The sequence below is a fragment of the Pimephales promelas genome, chromosome 4 (genome assembly GCF_988280905.1).
Source record: "Pimephales promelas chromosome 4, fPimPro1.hap1.1, whole genome shotgun sequence".
NCBI classification, from domain to species: domain Eukaryota; kingdom Metazoa; phylum Chordata; class Actinopteri; order Cypriniformes; family Leuciscidae; genus Pimephales; species Pimephales promelas.
In genome coordinates, this window is record NC_142772.1 from 38,673,734 (window position 1) to 38,697,501 (window position 23,768).

At 36.1% G+C, this 23,768-nt stretch overlaps 1 protein-coding gene across 9 annotated transcripts in view; it reads left to right on the forward strand.

The window, feature by feature from the left end:
- Nucleotides 1-23,768, forward strand: part of tenm1 (teneurin transmembrane protein 1) — a 278,449-nt gene that overhangs the window by 209,669 nt on the left and 45,012 nt on the right. For 5 of the 9 annotated variants that reach the window (XM_089130471.1, XM_089130477.1, XM_039659141.2 and 2 more), the window contains 13 exons: nt 938-1,087; nt 4,150-4,358; nt 8,515-8,725; nt 8,915-9,016; nt 9,247-9,441; nt 11,274-11,474; nt 16,218-16,403; nt 17,964-17,993; nt 18,120-18,266; nt 18,862-19,078; nt 21,162-21,281; nt 21,657-21,918; nt 22,882-23,149. In XM_089130471.1, the coding sequence (XP_088986597.1) occupies nt 938-1,087; nt 4,150-4,358; nt 8,515-8,725; nt 8,915-9,016; nt 9,247-9,441; nt 11,274-11,474; nt 16,218-16,403; nt 17,964-17,993; nt 18,120-18,266; nt 18,862-19,078; nt 21,162-21,281; nt 21,657-21,918; nt 22,882-23,149 (2,298 nt within the window). The remainder of the gene's footprint in view (nt 1-937; nt 1,088-4,149; nt 4,359-8,514; nt 8,726-8,914; nt 9,017-9,246; nt 9,442-11,273; nt 11,475-16,217; nt 16,404-17,963; nt 17,994-18,119; nt 18,267-18,861; nt 19,079-21,161; nt 21,282-21,656; nt 21,919-22,881; nt 23,150-23,768) is intronic. The other 4 variants (XM_039659143.2, XM_089130474.1, XM_089130475.1 and 1 more) reach the window with 2 other exon arrangements.

Sequence of the window (23,768 nt, forward strand, 5' to 3'; positions counted from 1 at the left end):
GCGCCTGAGGAATGGGAGGGAATGAGAGGGAGAAACTATCTGGGTGAATAACCTGATTTTCACTCGCCGTTCCAGACCTCGTTGTCAGTATATCTTCTCACCTCATTTCCCTGATCGACTGAAATCCCACACACACACACACACACACACACACACAGGAGAAAGAGAGAGAGAAACTGCATGATGAGATAGCTGGTATCGGGGGCCCTGAGGTGAGCAGAATGAGAGTTTGTCCTTTTTATTGGCTGTAATTAGGATGAGGTCATTACCATGCGCCAAAGGCCTTTCACTGCTGGGAGATCATAAAATGCCACCTGAGCGATTTATATTCCACTCCCAGAATCCTCTGCAGCCTTCCTCACACATTCAAGAGATGATAGGATAAGAGAAGACCTTAAATTTATGTGTGCGCAAAAAACATAGCTGGAGACGAGTGTTATTTGATGTAGCAAGTAATGTATTGAGGAATGGTTGAATGGTTTAATACAATATTAAACCGAATTTTGTCTGTGACTGGTTTCATTCATCTTATACAAAATATTCATAAATTCTTCTAGACATTATTACATTGTCTATCTATCTATTATTGCATTGTCTATCTATCTATCTATCTATCTATCTATCTATCTATCTATCTATCTATCTATCTATCTATCTATCTATCTATCTATCTATCTATCTATCTATCTGTCTATTGTTCTATATATTTTATTTATCTATCTTATTTATCTTATTTATAGTGACAGTTTACTATTGTCTATTTTGAGCTGCTTTACATCTGAATTGAATTCTGTTTGCATCAATGAAGCGTTCTTTTTTTTAATTTATCACTGTAAAGCTGCTTTGAAACAATATTTAGTGTATAAATCACCATATAAAAAAAGGTGACTTGACTCTAACGTTCTGATGTGTTGTCTTTCATTCTCTCTATCCGCAGTCGTTCATTTGCTGGGGTTGCCGTGGCATCTGAAGCGAGTGGAAGGAGAGCTCTATGAGAATGGTATGAGTAAAGATGATCAGCCTCTGCCGGGAGCCGATTTCACCTTCACTCCTGTCCACCTGCCAGGACTCAACACCACACAGCCAGGTATGTGTGTGTGTGCCTGCTGCTTAAATCTTCTTACAAGATTCCTATACAATTATGATATTAATGCTATTATGTCATTTAACACAATGGGCCTAAATGTCAAGTCTTTGCCTACAGCTTAAGATAAGAGAGAGGGTGTGTGTGTTCAGAGTTTCAGAGTTTATTTGCCATTTAATTAATGTCAGAAAACAACAGTACTTTTTTTCTCTCTCAGATAAGCCCTGAGATTATGAGGCCTTTTTTTAAAGTGTGAGGTGTGTTTCTGTGTCTATCTATGTAGGACTGTAGAGTTTGATAAAGTGCAAATGAAATAAAATTTGTATTGCCATGTTAATTGGATAAAATAGAATAGAATATTTATCTATAGGAAATGTGTCTATGATTTCATTGTAACTCCAAGATGTACATCATTCATATACGGAAATACACATATTACAAGAGTTCAAGAAGTGCCAAATGTACTTACATTACTGTTCTGAAATATCCTGAAGTCAATATTTTAAATACATTACATACTGTGTGTTCATTAATTCAAACTTTTTGGGGTCAGTATGATTTTTTAAATTATTATTTTTAAATTATTTTATATTTTATATATATATTTGTCTATGCTCACCAATACTGCACTTATTTGTTCACAAATATGGTAAAATGTATGTATGAAGGTATGGTCCTTCAAAAATCATTCTGAACACTGGTTTGTTACTCAACATTTTTTTATTATTATTATCAATGTTTTAAACAGTTGTGCTGTTTAAGATTTTTGTGGAAACTGTAATTCTTTTTAAGGATAAATTCAAAGACAAAAAGAATGAGAGTTATGTGAAATCTTTCATAACACTATAAATATTGTTACTGTCTCATTTGATATTTATATATATATATATACAGTATATACAGTATATATATATATATATACAGTATATATATATATATATATATATATATATATATATATATATATATTTGTCTATGCTCACCAATACTGCACTTATTTGTTCACAAATATGGTAAAATGTATGTATGAAGGTATGGTCCTTCAAAAATCATTCTGAACACTGGTTTGTTACTCAACATTTTTTTATTATTATTATCAATGTTTTAAACAGTTGTGCTGTTTAAGATTTTTGTGGAAACTATAATTCTTTTTAAGGATAAATTCAAAGACAAAAAGAATGAGAGTTATGTGAAATCTTTCATAACACTATAAATATTGTTACTGTCTCATTTGATATATATATATATATATATACAGTATATACAGTATATATATATATATATATATATATATATATTTGTCTATGCTCACCAATACTGCACTTATTTGTTCACAAATATGGTAAAATGTATGTATGAAGGTATGGTCCTTCAAAAATCATTCTGAACACTGGTTTGTTACTCAACATTTTTTTATTATTATTATCAATGTTTTAAACAGTTGTGCTGTTTAAGATTTTTGCGGAAACTGTAATTCTTTTTAAAGGATAAATTTGAAAGACAAAAAGAATGAGAGTTATGTGAAATCTTTCATAACACTAAATATTGTTACTGTCTCATTTGATATATATATATATAGAGAGAGAGAGAGAGAGAGAGAGAGAGAGAGAGAGAGAGAGAGAGAGAGAGCGTGCAATGTTTGTGATAGGGGCCCTTTATCCATATATATATACAGTACAGTATATATATATATATATAAAGAGAGAGAGAATACCATTTTTGTGATAGGGGCCCTTTATCCATATATATATATATATATATACATATACAGAGAGAGAGAGAGTATACCATTTTTGTGATAGGGGCTCTTTATCCACATTGTTTCAGCAACTTCCAAAAGCCTTTATGTTATGATGCAAGGATGTTCACCCTGTAGCAACCTACCTCAGGTGTAAAGTGTCTTGCTCAAGGGCACAGTTCATAGTTCAAGAATTGCCCTTGCAGGATTCAAGCCTGCAAATTTTTTGGTTGTCTAACCCAGATATTTGACGACGAGGCTGCACTAGCCCACTGTGCATGAACTTAATGCACAGGTGCTTGTTCCATCAAAGGTAATGTAAATAACCTCACACCTGAGAGTCCATACGGGTTTCAGTCCCGCTCCCAAAGCTCTGTCTAGATACAGCAGGTGCGGTTTCATCTTTGCCGTCACCTGAATTTGACTCTAGACAGTAGAGCTTTTCAAAGAGTCTTGCCGATGATCACTTTTGATTCACATCAACCAAACCTCTGAAAAATACATAATTCTTTTTGACGTTTAGATGTGGAGGTGTCTGTGTGGATAGCATCAGAGACCGGATTCATTTAAAAGCCCTCGGGCATATCTTTTCATATCTACAGCCTTTATGTGACCATCAGAGAACATGAGCTCAGTTGCATCATTTTTAATCTTTAACAACTAACATCCTAAAGCTTAGATTAAGTGTATGCTGCTTTTGGTGTCTACCTGATTTAGAAGAAAATGTGTCTTTTATTTTTATTTTTTTACTTAAAATAAATAGTTCAATCAAAAGAAATCTGCCATTATTTATTCTCCTTCATGTTGTTCCTGTATGGCTTTCTGTAAATGTATGAAGAATATCCTGACCACTCTTTTATTTCACATACTAAAAGTGAATGAGGACTGGGCCTGTCAAGCTTTAAAATTATATAAAAAAAAAGCACAATAAAAGTCATCTGCACAATATTTCAGTCTATTTCTCACAAAAAGCTATCATATGGAATATGAGACTGAAACTATTTTGCATGAGCCATATAGAATACTTTGATGAGAATTTTATGGGGCTTTTGTGTCCTTTTTGAAGCCTGAAAGCTCCAGCACACGATCATTGTAATTGCATTAAAAAGAGGGACCCGAATATCATTGAAAATGTCTCCTTTTGTGTTCCATGGAAGAAAGAAAATCATACAGGTTTGGAACGACTTGAATAAATGACTTGAACTAATATTTTAAAGCTTATGTTGCAGGCACACTTGGTCCAGTCATTTTATTCAACTTTTTTGTCTCTGGATAAATCATGGAAATTGGAGGAATGTTAGTTTCATTTTTCCATTTGGCTTGACAGATAAAGAGGTGATTCAGCGAGGCAGGGTGATAGAGAGGGGAGAGGTGGTCGTCGGGACTCAGCTGGTACAAGCAATTCCTCCTGGACTCTTCTGGAGGTTTCACATTATGGTTCACCACCCTGAGTACGTCAAGTTCAACATCTCACTCACACGGGATGCTCTGCTGGGTATCTACGGCAGGAGGAATATACCACCTACTCACACGCAGGTAATCACATGCAAACAACAATATTGAAAATATAACCCAAGTTCTTTTATTAAGTGTTGTTGTTGTTGTTGTTTTTATACAATCGCTAGAACACATTTCTCAATACTTGGGTACATTTTTCCAAACTCTTCAAAACATCAGTCTATGTGGGCTAAACTGTGGATCCTTTATCATTGCTTTGGCACAAAATACATTCGATGCAATATATTCTGAATCTAAAAAAAAAATTATTTTAGACATGAATTAGGTTTTGGTAGTTTTAGTGCATTATGAATGTGAAATGATTCGCTGTACGGAGCTGAAAGTTGGTTAGGAGAACAGTGTGAAGAGTTTTGAAAAAGTGACCCAAGTATTGAGTTTGTGTAATTATAAAACTATATTCGGAATTAATCACATGCTGATATTTGCAAAGAAAATCACCTAAATGATGTTGGCCAGAGGAGAACTGGCCCCCGACTGAGCCTGGGTTTTCCCAAAGTTTTTTTCTCCATTCTGTCACCTGATTGAGTTTGGGTTCCTTGCCACTGTTGCCTTGGCTTTTGGCTTGCTTTGCTGGGGACATTTAATATTCAACAATATTATTGATCTGTGTTGTATTATTTTCATGTTATCACTGTGATGCTGCTTTGATACAATCTTTATTGTAAAACAAACTATAGAAATAAAGGTGACTTGACTTGACTTGAAGATGATTCAAAGACAAATTGTGGAAAATGAGTAAAGCTTTAAGTGGAAGTTTTGAAAAGTGTCTTTAAATATAATGATTTTTTTTTTTCCGGATCATTGAATATAAATTAATTGCGTCTTATACTCCATAAGCCGTGTCAGGTTTGAAAATTTTGAAAAACATGTTTTTAGACCTGTGTTCTGATCTATTCTTTTGTGCTATGATATAAAAAAAAATATGCACAAACACGTACATTCTTACAGGGGCAAATACTTTTTCACAGCAATTGCATTTGAATTGCATTAGTTTTATATCACCTGTATAATCATACTAAATTAACTTTTATATTTATAATTATAAAAAAAATATATATGTGCTTCCATGTTTGTGCATGTGTGTTTGTGTAAGACTGTGTGTGTGTGTGTGCGCACATATGAGAGAAAGGGAGTGTGTTATCAAATTTTTGTATCTGTGCCCAGGTTTTGTCATGATAACTCATGTTGGTAAACGTTGTCTAAGTGCATATTGTTATGACTGGCAGATAACAAGGAGGATCAGGAGCGTATCTAACGAGGTGCTTCAGACGACCCCAACATGCTAATTACATCTCATTATTCAGGATATCTTCCGAGATTAACTGTTCACTTTGCTCAAGAAATTAGAGCCCGGTGTAATTCAATTTAAGGCTTCTCGTTTGCTGCTCATTTGCATACGGGCTTGCATATGTAGGCGGAGGCAAAGCAAGAAGACTGGTTAATTGTTCCTGCTTAATGAAAAGGCTTCTTTTGTGTGTGTGTGTGTCAGAATAGAGATGTTTACACTGCCACAGCTTCCACAAGTCTACTCCGGTGTGCGCGAGTGCGAGTTTGCGTGTGTGTTCACTGAGGCCTGACAGATCGCTACTGCACTGAGACTGTCAACTCCATTGCAGCTCCCACGATCGTTCCTCAGTTTCTCTGGCTGTCATTAAAAGCAGTGGGGCTCTGGTGCAACTGCTGCCCTCCTGGCTCCTGCCTGTCAGCGTGAGAGTCATTACAGTCGATAGGGCTTCAGTGCCTCCACTGCTTCCAGAGTGACTCCGGAGGAGGAGAGGGACTCATTATAGCCAGAGGGTTCTGTAGTGCCTCAGAGAACGCCGCTCATTGATGTTTCTGATGTTTGTAACAGCTCTGTCTAAACACTGGCAATCCCCCCCAAATACAGACAGACAGACAGACAGACACACACGCCACGTATCTCTTCCAGTTTCCTTGGAGATAGATTTATACCACTTACAGGATGGAAGTGACACTGTAGTGCAGGGTGATGAGACAGACGCTGAACACAGATATACGGATCTCAGGCTGAGTCAAACGAGCACAGATGGTGAGCTGTAAACGCCTGGATGTAAACGTCTCGTATTTGCAGCGACTCCAGATTTGATCTGGACTGGTTAAATGTCAGCGTGTCTGGCCGTGTTTGCTCAAAATGCAGGCATGTTTCTCTGATGTGTTTGGATGTCGAAGCATGGGAGCAGATCAGTCCTAGTTTATGCCATCCCCCCAACCCCCCTCTAAAAAAACAAAAAACAAAAACAATGGGGAGCAAATGAGAGTGAGGAAGATACTCATGATTAATATGTGTGCCCACACATACTGATTTAGCAAAATTAGACAAGTTCCTGGTCATATTTTGTTCCAGTCCGAACCAAAAATTTTTTTGGCCAAACCATATACCTACCCCTAAACCTAACCCTACCCATGAGTTTGTAAATGATAGGTGAATAACCAGTCTTTATGAGCACATTTTTTAAAATTAGTTATTTTAAAAAAAAAACATTTAAAAGAATGTGTTGGAATCTGACAAAAAATGACTGAGCTACACCTGTTTGAAGTCGATTGAGTCACCAAATCCATTTTGAGAAAAATCGAGTTCCAAATCAAAATCACCTAGCAACTATACCTTAAAATCCCCAAATTTGGCACACACCAAGTCAAAACCAAATATATATATATATATATATATATATATATATATATATATATATATATTATGTAGGGCTGTGCAAAAATTAATTGCGATTAATCGCATCCAAAATAAAAGTCTGTGTTTACATAATATATTTTTGTGTGCTGTATATAATTATTTTGTATATATAAATACACACACATGCATGTATATATTTAAGAAAATGTGTTATTCATGTATAAAATATTTATATTTATATAATATAGATTATGTATTTATAAATATATACAGAATTTAAGCGCAAATAATTCTTAAATATATAAATGCATGCATAGGTATTTATATATACAAAATAATTATATACAGCACACACAAATATATTATGTAAACACAGACTTTTATTTTGGATGCAATTAATCGCAATTAACTTTTGCACAGCCCTAATATTATGTATACCACAATTGTTTGATTAACCTTAATGAATTAGACAGCCTATAGCCTAAGACCTACTGTACCACATGGGTCTAATATAATACCACTTCAAATCTCCCTCTTGCTCACTCTCTCTCCTCCCCCATCATGAGTGTATACTTCCCCTACTGCTGATTGGCTACATGTGTTTTGGTGCTCTTCCCAGAAATCGCTCACTGCACCTTTAACTTTCTAAATTACTTATTTAATGAAGTATATAGCTTTACATTTATTAATTGGTACGTCCTTAATTTATTTTTATTTTGTTTTGCACTACTGATATTTCTTTTTATTTGTTCATATTATCATTATATTTTAACCCAGGCATTAACCCAGTGGAGACTTCCTACAGGTGCAGATAATGAATATGTTTGGAATCATGGGTTCATATTAATGCATCTGAAACTAGATTCCCAGACAAAAAGGCATTCAGAGAGTTTGTCAGACATGATGCATGAACTAACATGAACTAACAATGAGCAATATATTTGTTACAATATTTATTCATCTTAAAAAACATTTTTTGTTAATGTTTTTTAGTTAATACAAATCCAGCTGTTCATGTTAGTTCACAGTGCATTAACTAATGTTAACAAATACAACCTTTGTAAGTGTTGTAAATGTTGAAATTAACTGTAACTAAGACGACTAAATGCTGTAGAAGTTGTTAATTCTTATTTCATGTTTCTTATTTCAACTAGTTCACTAATGCTAACTAATGAAACCTTATTGTAAAGTGTTACCCTTTATCTAGATGAAAGTAATGTAGCATGAGTTGTTGCCAGTGTTGGGTGGATATACTTGATATATTTTTTACAATTCTGTGGGATGCATGTTTTGGCAAGTATTGGACTTAAAAATAGGAGCTTGTTTGTTTGGGGAGTACGCCAAGGCTGTCAGCATCACCTAGAGTACAAGGGGCTGCTGAGACTCAAAGCACCAAGTTATATCTATAAGTTATGGATGGTCAGTGCCAAGGCCATGAACTCAACTTTAGATCTGTGCTATGTTCTTTTAGCGCAATTTAGATCAGATACACTTAAAACTAACTACATGTCCTTTTTTCTCCAGTTTGACTTTGTGAAGTTGCTGGATGGGAGACAGCTGATAAAGCAGGATTCCCGGAATGTCAAAACTCCGAACGCTCCTCCACGGAGTCTGCTGATGTCTGCTCTGCAGGAGACCGGTTTTGTGGAATATCTTGATGTGGGCACCTGGTACCTGGCTTTCTATAACGATGGCCGCAAGATGGAACAGGTGGTAGTGTACAGCACACCCATTGGTGAGAGATCACGCTGGAACTATTGTTTTTGTCTATCTGCTTATTTTTTTAATCATTTTCTTTTTAATATTCGCTAAATTATTGTGCTGTTGGATTTAAAAATGCTTTCTTATGATACAAATAGGTAAATTGATACAAAATTAGAATGATTTAATTGTATGGTGAATTTGATTGCGTTTGTGTGTTCAGAAACAATAGACGGTTGCTCCACGAACTGTAATGGTAACGGAGAGTGTGTGGCCGGACACTGTCACTGTTTTACTGGCTTCCTGGGGCCAGATTGTTCAAAAGGTATAACTCAACACAATAACACATCATCATACAATATAATTCTGGAGAAAAAAAACATTGTTTAATTAACAAGATATGCATTTTATCTGTACAATATTGCCATCAAACATCATTGCAGTTATAAACACACTAAATAAGCTTTATTTTCAAACAATAACACAATCTCACAGTTACACAATGTTACAAGGATCTGATTAATTTAATATTTTATGCTTTTGTGTATATTTCAGACTCTTGCCCAGTGCTGTGTAGTGGTAATGGTGATTACGAGAAAGGTGTGTGTGTATGTCACATTGGATGGAAGGGGGCGGAGTGTGAGGTGGAGGAAGGCCAATGTATCGATCCCACCTGTTCCAACAATGGAGAATGTGTCAACGGAATCTGTGTGTGTGCTCCTGCATTCAAGGGCGATAACTGTGAGCAAGGTACAGCTCACACACACACACACAAATCTTTCATTAAAACATTTTCAGCTTTTGATGGACTAGATTCATTTTTAGATAGAAAGATTGAGTTTGAAGCACAAATAACCCTCATCTGCTTCATGACCATCATGCTCAGTGCAAGTGCAAGCATGCGTATAGAGCTACAAGTCTATCTCCACGGCTTGTTTATGATGAATGTCCTGTAATTGGATTTTAAACACACTTTCTCCCATAACCATTAAGCTGAAAATTCATTGCTGCCATTTCAGTGATAGAGTGAGAGACAGAGAGAGCTAAAGAGAGAGACTCAATTTAATCCCATGTAGATCCATCCACCAAATTAGCTTTTCCATCAGACACCTTCCGCATCTACACACACACACACACACACACACAGAGAAGTGAACATGTTGCTGGTGTAATTGGAATTTCCATGTATTTGTATCTTGTTCTTTTTTGTTGTGCACTCTCTCTAACTGTGGAGTTTTTATGTTTCGCTGTCTCTGACTCTGTTTTAAGCACTATTCAGACATAATTAATTTTCTTTACAACGTTCAACTTATAATTATTTACAGAGGATGCCCATAATTTTGTATTCTGATTCAGACCGAATAGAGATTATATGAAATAATTATAATGTATATTATTAAGGAAAAGATTGAATCTTTTCTACTACACATACTTTTAGTAATTTTACCGACGCATCTCACAGTACAAATGAGAAACACACACAGATTATCTTGGTCGTTATCTTGCGCTCAGTTAAAAAGCAGTAATAATTCAAATTATAATGTTAAGTTTAAACTATTTTGTTTTTCATACTGTACATAATGTTGTGATCCCTAAATACACAGTAGCATTTTTTTTTAATTTATTTCGACAAAATATGATGGATTTTTAACTATTGTTGGCCATAACATGACAACAATTATCAGCTTGGCTGTCTCAGGGTGTCTGCTGGGTTTTAAAAAGTATTAAAAAGTGATAAATCAAAATTGTCATTTTAAAACATTGTTTTAAATGTAATCTGAGACATTTGGTTTAAATTGATAAAAATTATTCGTTTTAGTCGCATATTCGCAGTTTCCCCTATTAAATCCAGCCACGCAGCAGATCTTTTGCCACTCAGTCAGGCTGAGGGGGGTTTTTCTGGCGGGAAAGTGATGTCAATGCATTCCCTCTATTGTTTGGTGTGTAAAAAAAACATCAATGTCAACTGGATGGGAGCTAATGCACTTTGGTCGCTGCAATCCACTACACACAAAAATGAATAGATTTAGAGCACGCATTCCATTTTGATTTTTATATGTTACAAATGTCAAAATCTGTGTAAATAATGAAAAGGTTGCTGCTGTTTAACGCTTAATTCACTGTCGTGATGGTTTTAAAAAAAATTCTGAAGGTAGTAAAAAATGTATTAAAAAGTAGTAAATTTAACTTAAGGAATACTGTATATACCCTGTGTCTCACCTACCAGTACAACTGGTATGCTAAACTCAAATCTTGTTTTACCTATAATTAATCTTCCAAATCTATAATGAAATACACTAGACAGCACATGAATTTCAGCTGTAATTATGCTGTTTGACACTGGTCAAAATATATGAGGAGATGTGTTCCGAAAACAGTTAAATACTGCAATCACACGCTTTCCTATCTGGATGGGATTAGATGTCTCAGAGGTAATTTGCACCTCAATTTCTACCCAAATTGCGTGAGGAAAAACTGTCTGAATATGGCTTTATACACACATACATCCTACATGCACCTGTAATTAAATGTTCGTGGGTACTAAATCTCCTTTCTCTGTGTGTTTTGTTGTGTGTCTACAGTCGATTGCGTGGATCCTTTGTGCTCTGGTCGGGGTGTGTGTGTGCGCGGTGAGTGTGTGTGTTCCGCAGGCTGGGGAGGTGAGAGCTGTGAGATGGCACTTCCTGCCTGTAAAGAGCAATGTTCAGGTCATGGAACGTACCAAGCCCAGACAGGGGGGTGTGTGTGTGAGCCGGGCTGGAGTGGCGACGACTGCACCATGGGTTAGTTACAATCGATGCACACATACACATGTGTACAAAAGCTTTCTCCATCTTATTCTTTGTATTTCCAGCCATGAAAGTGCTTTTTCATCATTTGGTTACTGGTGTCTCACTCAGAAGTTTTTGATTTTAGTTTGATTCAGTTACTATTGAGCTCCAAATCCAGTTCCGCTCTTGTCTGACAGAGTAAAGCAGGGCACTATGTGCAGGAGTATGGATCGGCTCTTAATTGTAATGTGATATATATTGTAAAAGGGGAATGTACTTTCTTTAATAGAGAGAAAACAGAGTCATTCTTATTATCTGATTGATTGTGCATCTCGTAAAATAACCTGCTGGACTGTAGAATGTCCTTGTGTTTTACAGATGGAGGGAGAGGATTGCAGTTAAATGCATGATATATACCAGACACTGTCCATGAATATGCTACACTTTGGTATCCCATTACTATTTTAAAAGCTTTAGCGGCCCAATTCCATATTTTTCGGTTGTGAGAACTATTGGATATATCAGGTGAAGTACAGTATTATATAATATGAAATCAACCTAGCATGAAGAGTAGACAGTAAACGCATGTAATGTGAGGAATTTTGCCCATCCATCTCTGACATAATTTGTCAAAATGTATCTCTTTCTACAGTTGGGACAAGAGGACAACTAAATAATCTCCTCATTTTATCAGTCAATGTTAAAAAAATCTGTTAAAATAAACATTTTCCTTTGATTTATGGTACATAAAACTTTTTTAATAACTAAGCTAACATTTAGTCTTAAACTATCTGGCCATAACTGAGTGATAACATAATTTTAGCTAAATCGGCAACCTTATTTACCTAGCTGCTACTCATTCTGGCATTTTTATTTATTTATTTGAACTTATTTATTTAAGTTGGATCAATTAAACATCATAAATGATCATTGCAAGGTTTCACAGATTGGAAACCTCACATTAAATTAATATAAAATAAACCATTTTTTGTAATATTTAGTCTGACCTCTCATGAGGTTGTCTATCAATATGTTTTGAAGGTTAAACGCTTCCTTTCACCGTGCTATTTGTTTATAGTGAAGAACTTCCCGTTATAAGAATTTCTTATTTCTGTCCTATTTTGTACCCTATTCATGGACATGCCACCGCAGTTTCATTATTTCCTGGTTAACAATCATGATATTTAAATAAGAACAGTTTTATTGCAGAGAGATTGCTTTTCTGGAAGATCGGCAGGATTTTGTAACTCACTGCCTTTTGGCCACTGGCTAGAATTTGAAAGCATTTATTAAATATTATATTATCAAAATGCAGTATTTATCAAAATGCATGAATATTACAGCATGAAACTGCCCGTTTTCACGGCAGAGCTGTAAAATTGAAAATGTGTATATTAATAAACATTGCGGTTTAATGCCCTTCCTGTCATTGCCAGACATTTATATCTTGTGTGTGATTGAGAGGACGAACTCTTGTCCGATGTGCTTTTTAGAACAGCAAGGATAATTTGTTTTGAATGGTAAAACACAGAGGGCGATAGAAGTGAGAAAGACCGAGGAGAGGCTGTCCAAAATGAACACTCAGTGCTGGAGTTACAGAGGAAAGGTTTGGCAGCTGATTTTAAGTAACTTTTAAGATATGAAAAACTGTCATCTCAGTTTGACCCGTCACGAATCCTGTAAGTACGCGTGAAGACAAAGCTATTCTGTCTGAGGGCCAGAGAGCAGAGATATATTACTGGTTCAGGGAAATTGTTTTTGTCATAAAACTGTGGTCTTGAAATCAGGACCACAGTAACTTGTGGACAGTTTGGGCTGGTGTGATAAAGCAGACTGTAGAGGGAGAGGAGAGGAGAGGATGGGTGTGAAGTTCGTCTCGGTTACGCATGTCAAGTCAAGTCAAGTCACCTTTATTTATATAGCGCTTTTTACAAAACAGATTGTATCAAAGCAGCTTCACAGTGATAACATGAAAATAATACAACACAGATCAATAATATTGTTGAATATTAAATGTCCCCAGCTAAGCAAGCCAAAAGCCAAGAGAGAAAAAAACCTTGGGAGCAGGGAGAAACACACTTCTTAAATTGCTATTCGTTTCTCGCCATTGTCTCTCATACAAAATTGTTTGTGTGGTGTAAAATGTGATAACTCCGGCCTAGCAAATACTAAAGACAGACACAGTGTTTACACTCAGACAGATTCACATATAGCACTTACTGAAGGCACAGAAGCTGTTGCTCTTGCTTTATAGTTTCCTGGTCGATGACGTCACCCGCCTATGACGTTCCATCTCAACATCGGACTGATTCCATACGTGCCTCATGACGCACACACACAGGGGCGTTCCCATAGCTTTTGACGCAGCTCGAGTTCCCGTCTCTTTATACTCGTTCTTCACAACTGAAGGTGCACTGAATACCTTTTTTTTTACTGATTAAAAAAGTTGGGCAAAATATGATGAAAACATTTTTTAAACTCACATCAGATGATGAACTTGTAACTAATTACCCTGAAGACATGTATTAGCTTGTTCAGGTGTGTCTGATTAGGGTTGGATCTTCAGGGAAATTGCTCATCCCTGCTCTACACGGAGTGGGTCACCCCCTTATGATCACCGCCATGCTGACATAAAACAACAATAATAAAAAATAATAAGTTTACTGTATATTGTAGGGATGGGCATTTTTGTTAATTTCTCATTTCAATCATTGACAGGTCTCAAAAAAGTAGTACTCGAGTATTCGGGTAAAATTTCATTAAAATTTTTATATTTTTAGACATTTATGAAAATTGATGTTGACAAATAAAAATATGACATCAAAATACGTCTATGAAAACTGAATAGAAGGGGAAAAAAACTGCTAGATCATGATGCATCAATGTTATCGAAAAAGAAACATCTATAAGGAATCGCTGCTTGAGGTAAAGCTGAAGAGTAAATGATCTCCAGTAAACTGAAGTCTGTTCTATGACACTTTTATGAGATTACTAATCAGAAATCCTAGATATATAACACAAAAGTTATATTACAACTTGAATCTGCACAAAACGACATGTGAACTAGTTGTCTACTCTGGATGTATATTGTATATCATATATATCATATATTTCATGATAGAAAGTGAATCACTGCACGTTTTCGAAGCCATAACTAGATACAAAACCCAAAAACTTTAAATAAAACATAGGTTTACCGTTTAAAAAATAATAATAAAATAACACTGCTGCATTATTAATATCATCAATGATGTTTGCCCATCAAGCCTATCTAAAAGGAATATGACCTTCTCAAATAAGAAATAACTTGATCATAGTCAATAATGTTGGACATTCCATTTGAGCTGAAACTGATGAGTGAGTGAACGGTCTGTAAAGTGCCATGTTTTTCTAGCTGGTTATTAAACTCAACCAAACGCTTTTTATTTGATATTAATCAGATATAGACAACATAAAAGAAATCGTACAACTTACATCTGCACCAAAAGACGCGAATGCGCACATGAACTTGACCGTGCTTGTCTGATGTTGTGGACAGCGTGTTGGAAATCGAAAGCACAGAGAATTTACAACATCCTATTACAATCGTGTTCTCATTATTATGTTATGCATTTGATAGATCGGCGCTGCACATCTTAACTGTATTTCATAATCAAAGTGATTCTAGGTATCACTTCAGTGCACATTTTTCAGTTACACTTTACTTCTACTAATTATAAGTAACTTTTAAACTACGTGTCAACTAACTCTCATTAGAGTATTAGTGTATTATAGCAGACTGTCAGTTGGGTTATGGTTAGGTGTTAGGCTTTGGGTTAGGTAGGAGAATAAATTTACTTGTAGTCGCTAAGTTACTTAGTTGAATGTCTGTTGGGGGACCAACAAAATAAAGTGTTAGCAGATATTAAGCTGACAGTCAACTAATACTCTAATAACAGTTAGTTGACATGGAGTTGAAAAGTTACTTATAGTTAGTAGAATGTCTAAAGTGGACTATCGAAATAAAGTGTTATCCAGTTTCACTTTGTTTCGCCGGTCTGGTAGGCGTGCTCTCTAACGCTTACAAATCAGACCGCAGGAACCGCCCCAAATGCCACAATAACCAATCAGAATTTTTTTTTTTTTAATTTGGGGGCGATTTCCATGATCGATCATCGCTGTCACGTACGAGTACTCGAGTACCCGTGCCCATCCCTATAACTTTCAGCCTGTGTTCAAGGCTGCTCAGCTTGTTTGAAATGCGCCGGACAGTCCAAATAGAATCAGTGGAAAAAAATGTCCAAACAAGCAGACCCTACTGGAGCAATGAAACAAACCGTGACGACCGGCAGCAGCCATGCCACCGATCAAAACGCTGGGATGTCAAGTGCAGAGTGTGAACACATGACCACACAAGACACAAGCACAGCAGGAAGAAAGCTCTCAGCTTTCCAGTCATGGTACAGTGCAGCAGTCAGCTGTGTACCAGCATGAACTGCCAACAACACAGACAATCATTGGGATTGAATTCAAGAATGTCCATATATTATATGTTTAGAATGAAATAGAGGAAATACAAAGACACGAAACAAAAGAGAAACAGCTTTGATATGAAGCGGCAAGAGTTGGTAAACATGGTAATTCAAGTATCCAATAGGTTTCTATAAAATCCAAGACCCCTGTGACGAAGAAGATGCAGCGTGAACAAAAACTTAGTCGATGATAATGAATGATAACAAATGTGTTTTCTCTCTGTTGCTTTGTGACTCATTTCAGAGGTTTGCCCCGTTCCCTGCAGCACCCATAGTGTGTGTGTTGCTGGACGTTGTCAATGTGAGGAGGGGTGGGAAGGGACCACTTGTGACAAACAGGCATGCCATCCAACCTGTGAAGAGCATGGAGAGTGCAGGGACGGACAGTGTGTCTGTCAGCCTGGTTGGGAGGGAGAGCACTGCACTATTGGTATGTCTAAAAGAGTGTTTGTATTATATTATATCACACTATTAGATGATACTGTTCAAAAGTTTGGAATCAGTAAGATCCTTTTGATTTTTTTTTTTTTATCAGAAATGAATGCTTATATACAGCAAGGATGCATATATTACATTATATAATTTTATATAATCTATTACATTCATTATGAATAATATTTCACAATATTTGTCACAGGTGGTATCTGTTTTACCTGTGTTAGTTCTTGTGTCCTTTGTCTCTGTTCATTTGTTGTTAAAGTTTCAAGGTATGTTTTCATTTGTTTCCATGTTTACTCATTTATTAATTGATTAACTCCACCTGTTCCTTGTTTTCTCAAGTTTACACAACACTGTTTTCAACTAAAAATGGAAAACAGTTTTTGTGCTTCATTTACATGACAACGGCGATGTGTGGGAAAACGTTGAACATTGAAAACGTAAACTCTTTATCGTTTCCGTGTAAACTTCAAAAATATCCAAATTTGTGGAAGCAAATTTGTCTTTTTTTTCTTTTCTGGTCTATGTTATGTTGGTTTTGTAACTCTTGCATTTATCCCGTTCTCCTGCGTATTTTTATTTATTTTGTTTGTGTTAAAGTAACTGCTGCGATTAGATTTTAACTGTATTTTGGTCATAAATTTAGCTTTGTGGAGCATAAGATTTCTTAAAAAAACTTCCAAACCTCTCTGATCCCTTGTTACAGAGAGGTATATAATATATATATATATATAGAGAGAGATTTTTTGCTATTCACTTTAATAATCCTGCAATACTTAATAAATATATTTATATATATTATATATTTTTTTATAAAATAATACTATATAAATAATAATATGTATCATGTAGTCTCTCATTTAAAATGAGTTCTTGGAAACTGCATGTATAATCATTATACAAGATTTAAAATAGGTAAGGTTGTATGTGAAATCAGTTGCTTCGCACTCTGTGAAAACAATTCTAGTGTGTAAAATAGTTTCACAGTGCAACCCCCCATTCTTAGGCCTTAACACCATTTTTGTAACTTGTCTTTTCAGTCTTAATATTCCCTGACATTTCGTCAACCCTTTGACAGCTGGGTGTCATATTCGATTAACACGTTAGCATAAAAAACAATCTTCATTCTGACTGGCAATCTTTTGGAATCATGCTCCAGACACTTTGTAAATATCATGTCTTCATAAATATTTGCCATTTTAACCGAATATTTGACAAGTGTCATGTATTTTTTATAAAACATGTAAATCAACTGACGCTGAACCAACATGGAGCCGTGTTTTGCCTTATAGATGATGTATAAACTAAACAGTCTCTCTCTCTTCCTCTTTTTCCTTATTATTTATCCTCCTCCAACCCACAGTTCCTTTAATTGTGGTGCTCATTATGAGAACAGTCTTTGAAACTCATGGGACAAATATACGCTTATGGCAGCAAACGACAGGGACACTTAAAAAAAAAAATCACGCACACACAGAGCTTCTCTAAAGAATGTCTCAAATGTAATTTCTCCTCTTTGTTCTCTCCGTCTTTCATTTTGCAACTCTTTCAGCAGCACATTACCTGGATCTGTTTGATAAAGGTTAGTATTATATGTGTGATGACTGAATGAAGAAATGAAAAGATGACTTTATGATGTCTTTTACAGTATATTAACAATCTTTGAAGAAAGAATATCAATGTTATAGGTGTTCTGTCTCTCTCTTAGATGCATGTCCTGGGTTGTGTAACGGTAATGGACGCTGTACACTGGAGCAGAGCGGTTGGCATTGTGTGTGCCAGTCGGGATGGAGTGGCCCGGGCTGTAACGTTGTCATGGAAACCGAGTGCAATGACAGTAAAGATAATGACAGCGGTAAAGACCCCTATAGGACATGAGCTTTGTGGATGGCATATAGAGAGGATCAATTATGCTTTAGGTTAACAGATACATTTTCACAAAGGTATTGTTCTAAAGCGTGATTAGTTACACTACTGTTCAAAAGTAAAAAAAAAAAAGCTGATGCTTCTCGTATGTCTTAGATTGCGTGTAAAGGGGTTTAAGTTAGCTTTTGGGTAAAAAACTAAATTGTGCGTAGAAATCTAAATCTGACAAAACATCCATTTAGAGATATTCTCAATGGGAAAAAATTTATAATAACAAAAAAAAGCGTTAGTTTGAATCTGTAATCGTTAAGAATTAGCTTTATATAAAAATAACAGAAGTCTATAAGATGTCCTCTTTAATGTATCTAAGTAAATATACAGTGTCTGTGTCTGTGAGAGAGAGAGAAAAAGAGAGGTTTCTGGGTTATTTTCTTTGAGACTTTCTCCTGTGGGAGGTTAAAAACACAGATCCCCTTTAATGGAGCTGACAAATGAGATCACGCGCACACAGACACACGCAGAGCAAGGGCAAGCTGCATCAAGGCTACATGTCTCCGCATGTAAAGTGTGTATGTGTGTTTCAGATGGTCTCGTGGACTGTGTCGACCCAGACTGTTGTAGTCAGCAGATGTGTGTGAGTGCCCCGCTGTGCCAAGGCTCGCCTGACCCACGTGACATCATTCAGCAGAGCCACGCCCCTTTCGAGGCACGCCCTTCGCGTCAGTTCTTCGACCGTGTGCGATTTCTCATTGGACGGGACAGCACACACATACTGCCAGGAGACCTGCCATTTGACAGCAGGTGATAAACACGCACTGCCAAATATTAGCTCAAATACACTTGGCCAACACACACGCACACATAATCTTATCACTGGTAAAACAGAACTTGATCATGACCTCTCCCAGATACTCAAAGATTTGTTGGTATGATTTTGACCGTATTTATTTTTTTATGATAGTTTTGTGATCCCACTCTGATTTTTTGTTTTTTTTATCCAGTTTTCAATGTGCTATAGACATCTTAGCCTAGACTTGGTTACGACTGACAGCATTGACTGGCTGTTCAAGCCACCAGCCCGCATCTGCTATGACATCCTCATTCACATGCGAAATTGAAATCAGACAGCACAAACCCAAGCCTGCCGTTGCGTGCTAATGTTGGCAATGTTTTGGCTGGAAAAGTGGAGGGAAAACAAGGTCAGAGTATCTAGAGTCAGTTGGGAGAAAGAGGTCATGGACTGCTCATTCTTCAAAGTAATTTTGGTAGTATGATCATAACTAAGGTTATTGAACGTTGAATGCTAAATGAGAGATGTGTTGTATACAGAAATACAGAAATATATTGTTCAGAAGTTAAAAAACTGTCTTTACATTAGTGTTAAATTTTGTTTTGTTTTGTTTGTCTTAGTCCTGTGTTTTTAGTTTATCGTATTTAGTCAACCTGTCCTGTTTTTCGTTTAGTATTAATTACTTGAACAAACGTCTGGGAATTTTAGTCTAGTTTTAGTCAATACAATCTTTTTTAGTCATAGTAATTATGAACTGATAATTGCAATTATTTTGGTAACAATTGTAATATTGATTACTGAGCATGATTGTTGTCATATGAGAAACTTATTTTTCATTTTATTACAGTTATTGCACTTTCACCTACAGTATAAGCACAAATCAAGAGAATGTCATCTCATATATAAGTTAATACACTCTACGTTAGGCTTATAAAAACTCTCAAAAGCTAAGGCTAATAGTAATTCCAATTTGTTCTAAATTATCTTAATGTTTTTCTAGTAGGACAACAACAAAAAAGACTTTGTATTGTCACACAGAGTTTGCCTAAGTGCATTTAATTCCAAAACCACAATCGTAAAACAATCTAGATTCTAGATTCATGTTTGGATATATTACAGTTCATCACTGAGAAGGTTAAATCCCAGACTTAGTCACAGAAAACAGCACAAGCAGCCACGTGAAGGAATACGGACCGGTTGTATTTTAATTTTATTTTTAGCAAAATAACGCAATGGAGATCGCTGGAGGCATGTTAAAAACTAAATTTCTAAATGATTTTGTAGTTTAAATTTCAAAGTGTTTACACTTGTGTTGGAGATAAACCCATGAATGGCTTACTAATACTAGTCAAAAAACTCTGTTAAGAAAATATAGTTTAACATAAAAATCTTACATACTTCACATTTAAGTTTTTATTTTTATATTTTTAAACTACATAGTCACCATTAGTGTCTGTGTTGTCTCGACAACGTGAATTCTGCGTAATACAGATAGTACTGTTCCAAATTTCTTTAGAAATCCTTACTGTTTTTGCTCTATCTCTGTTACAAATAAAATAATAAGTTTGGGATTGATTATCCCTTTGCGCCCAAAGTTGATCCTAACACCCCTGAAGGCTATCACCCCTGACTCAATGTTTGAAACAGATACATAAAATGCAATAACGAACCTTAAAATATCCAAAAACAAACATGAATATTGTTATGCAAAGACCATACATATGTCAATGCACAGATGAATGTGTTCAAGCATTTTGCATTTAGTGCGTGTGAACTTTTCCTCTGGCTCTCATATGCTGATACAATAACAGCTAGCTGCTATGAGCAGTTTGACTCACCCCAAAAATAATCTCCCAAAATGACTTTTGCTGTCATCGTCTAGTTTGAGGAAGCTTAGAATCGATTGAAGCATCTATTGTATTTTTCTCTGATGACTGAAAAGAGAGTGCTCCTCTCTCAGTTTCGATCTCCTCTGACAGATCCTTTGGTTTCTCTTGCAATGACTGCTCTCTCTCTCTCTCTCTCTCTCTCTCTCTCTCTCTCTCTCTCTCTCTCTCTCTCTCTCTCTCTCTCTCTCTCTCTCTCTCTGTGCAGTCGAGTGTGTGTAATTCGAGGTCAGGTTTTGGCCTCTGATGGAACTCCTCTCGTTGGTGTGAATGTCACGTTTCAGCATAACCCTGAATATGGATACACACTCAGCCGACAGGACGGCAGGTAAAACACACTCTTTGTAAAGAAAGTACATGCTTGACCTTATTTGCTAGAGAAACAAACGCACAGTACAGCCATAATGTCAACATTGGTAATAAATTAGCTGTTACATTCACAAATATATTAAAATAGCAAACAGTTATTTTATATTGTAATATATTTTACAATATTACTGTATTTTTAATCACATAAATACAGCATGAAGAGCATAAGAGATTGTCATATACATCATACACAATTTTTAATGGCCCCAACTTTTAATATATATATATAGCATACAATATACATCCTGGATACATACACACACTATCTTGCCTATGTACTGCATGAAATATATATAAATCCTTTTGAATGTATGTTTGTATTTTTTCCCGCTAGCTTTGATCTTCTGGCAGTGGGGGGAATCTCTGTTACTCTATTGTTCCAGCGAGCCCCATTTTTGTCCCAGATTCGTTCAGTCTGGCTTCCTTGGAACCAGTTCATGGTCCTGGACCGAGTTGTAATGGAAAGAGCTGAATCCAAACCACCTGTCTGTGACCTGAAAAACCTGATCAGTCCACACGCCGTTGTTCTCTCCGCCCCTCTCCCAAGATTCGCCGCCGACTGTGAGGACAGAGGAACTGTCGTACCTGAGCTACAGGTATAAGACAAGCTTGCTCTGACAAAACACTGAATGCATTATATTATGTCATTACCTTAGTCACATCAGTTAACATCAGACCATCCTGGAATCAACTTGAATGTCGCTCAGCTCTCTTGTATGCCTCGCTGCTGTTTATATGACACATGAAACTGCTCGCTTGCAGAATAGATGGTGATAGACCTGATATTCACTGCAACCCGGTGGTGCTAGAAAAAGAAGAATGTTCCCATTACCATCAACAAGGCATATACATACTGACAGTGTAAAAAAGAGATTTCTGCAATGTAGACATGTTTTCTTTAATGATAAAGTTGGCATTCACAAGAATCCAAATCTTAGTTGCGTGAAACTGTGTAAACTTGACACCTTTGTAGATTATAATGTAATGAGAACATTCTAATATTGATGCATTACTCACTTTGAGTATATAATTTACTATAATTTACTTAAGTTGACTGATGAATAAAAAAGCAGGAAAGTAATTCAGGAACTAAATTTTGATGTGTAGCCCACAGAAACAACATAACACTCAGTCGCCAAACACAAAACAAGTATTTTTATTCTCTTATTATTAATAATCGTGATTGCAATATCAAGGGAAATCAAGGGATTTTTTTCATGTTCTTCCATCCCTTTCTGCTTAAGTGGAGCGTTTCAAATCAGTCCCTCATGAGATTTCATATTGGTTAAGATGCTGTTTTGGAAGGCAGTAGCCTATGTAGGCAGTAGACAGCGAGACAGCTCACTCAGGTTTGGAACAGAGCTTGTGTGTGTCTGTAGGCTGTAAGAACTGCAACCTGTGTTTATGGGACATTTATTTGGCAGCATTACGGTCATTGGCACGGTTTTTGTTCTGTATGGAAAGTGCACACAGTAAATAGAAATACAATTAATTTCTCTCACTGTCGCTCTGCCTAATAAATCCTTGTTCTCTCTGTCTCTCTCTCTCTCTCTCTGTAGGCGGTCCAAGAGGAGGTGGTTATCCCCGCTACAATTCTGAAGTTAAGCTACCTCTCGTCCAGAACTCCAGGCTATCGGTCTCTCCTGAGGGTGGTTCTGACCCACTCCACCCTCCCTCCGGGCTTGGCCAAAGTCCATCTGTCTGTGGCTGTCCAGGGTCGGCAGCTTCTGAAATCATTTCCTGCAGCTCCAAACCTCATATTTGTTTTCTCTTGGAATAAAACTGACATCTATGGACAGCAGGTCACGGGGCTGGTGCAGGCACACGGTGAGGGTCTCTGTCTGTGAGAGCTAACTTGTTGTTGTTGTTTTAAAGATGAGCTTTCATTCCGTTTTACTCTACCATTCATACAGTATGTTCAGGCCAAAAAGTCAGTTTTTAAATTATACTTTTTTTTTCAGCAAGGATGCATTAATTTGATCAAAATAAATGGTAAAGACAAATTTTACAAAAGTTTTTTTTATTTATCAAAGAATCCTGACTTTTTTTTTACACTTTTACTTCAAAATATTAAGCAGCACAACTGTTCTCAACATTGAGAACAAGAAGAAATGTCTTTTGAGCACCACATCAGCATACTATAATTATTTTGTGTGACACTGAAGCCTGAAGTAATGATGCTCAAAATGCAACTTTGCAATCACACGATTACGTTTTAAAATATATTTCAACAGAAAAGGTATTTTAAATTGTAATAATATTTCACAATATTACTGTTTTACCATATTTGTAATCATATCGATGAGCATAAAAGTCTTTAAAAAACATTAAAATCTTACCGACCCTAAACTTTTGAATGCTATTGTAAGATAAAATGATCGCACATGAAAAAAGAGTTGTGTATTGATGATTGTATGTACTTAATAAGATGCAAGAGCAACTGATT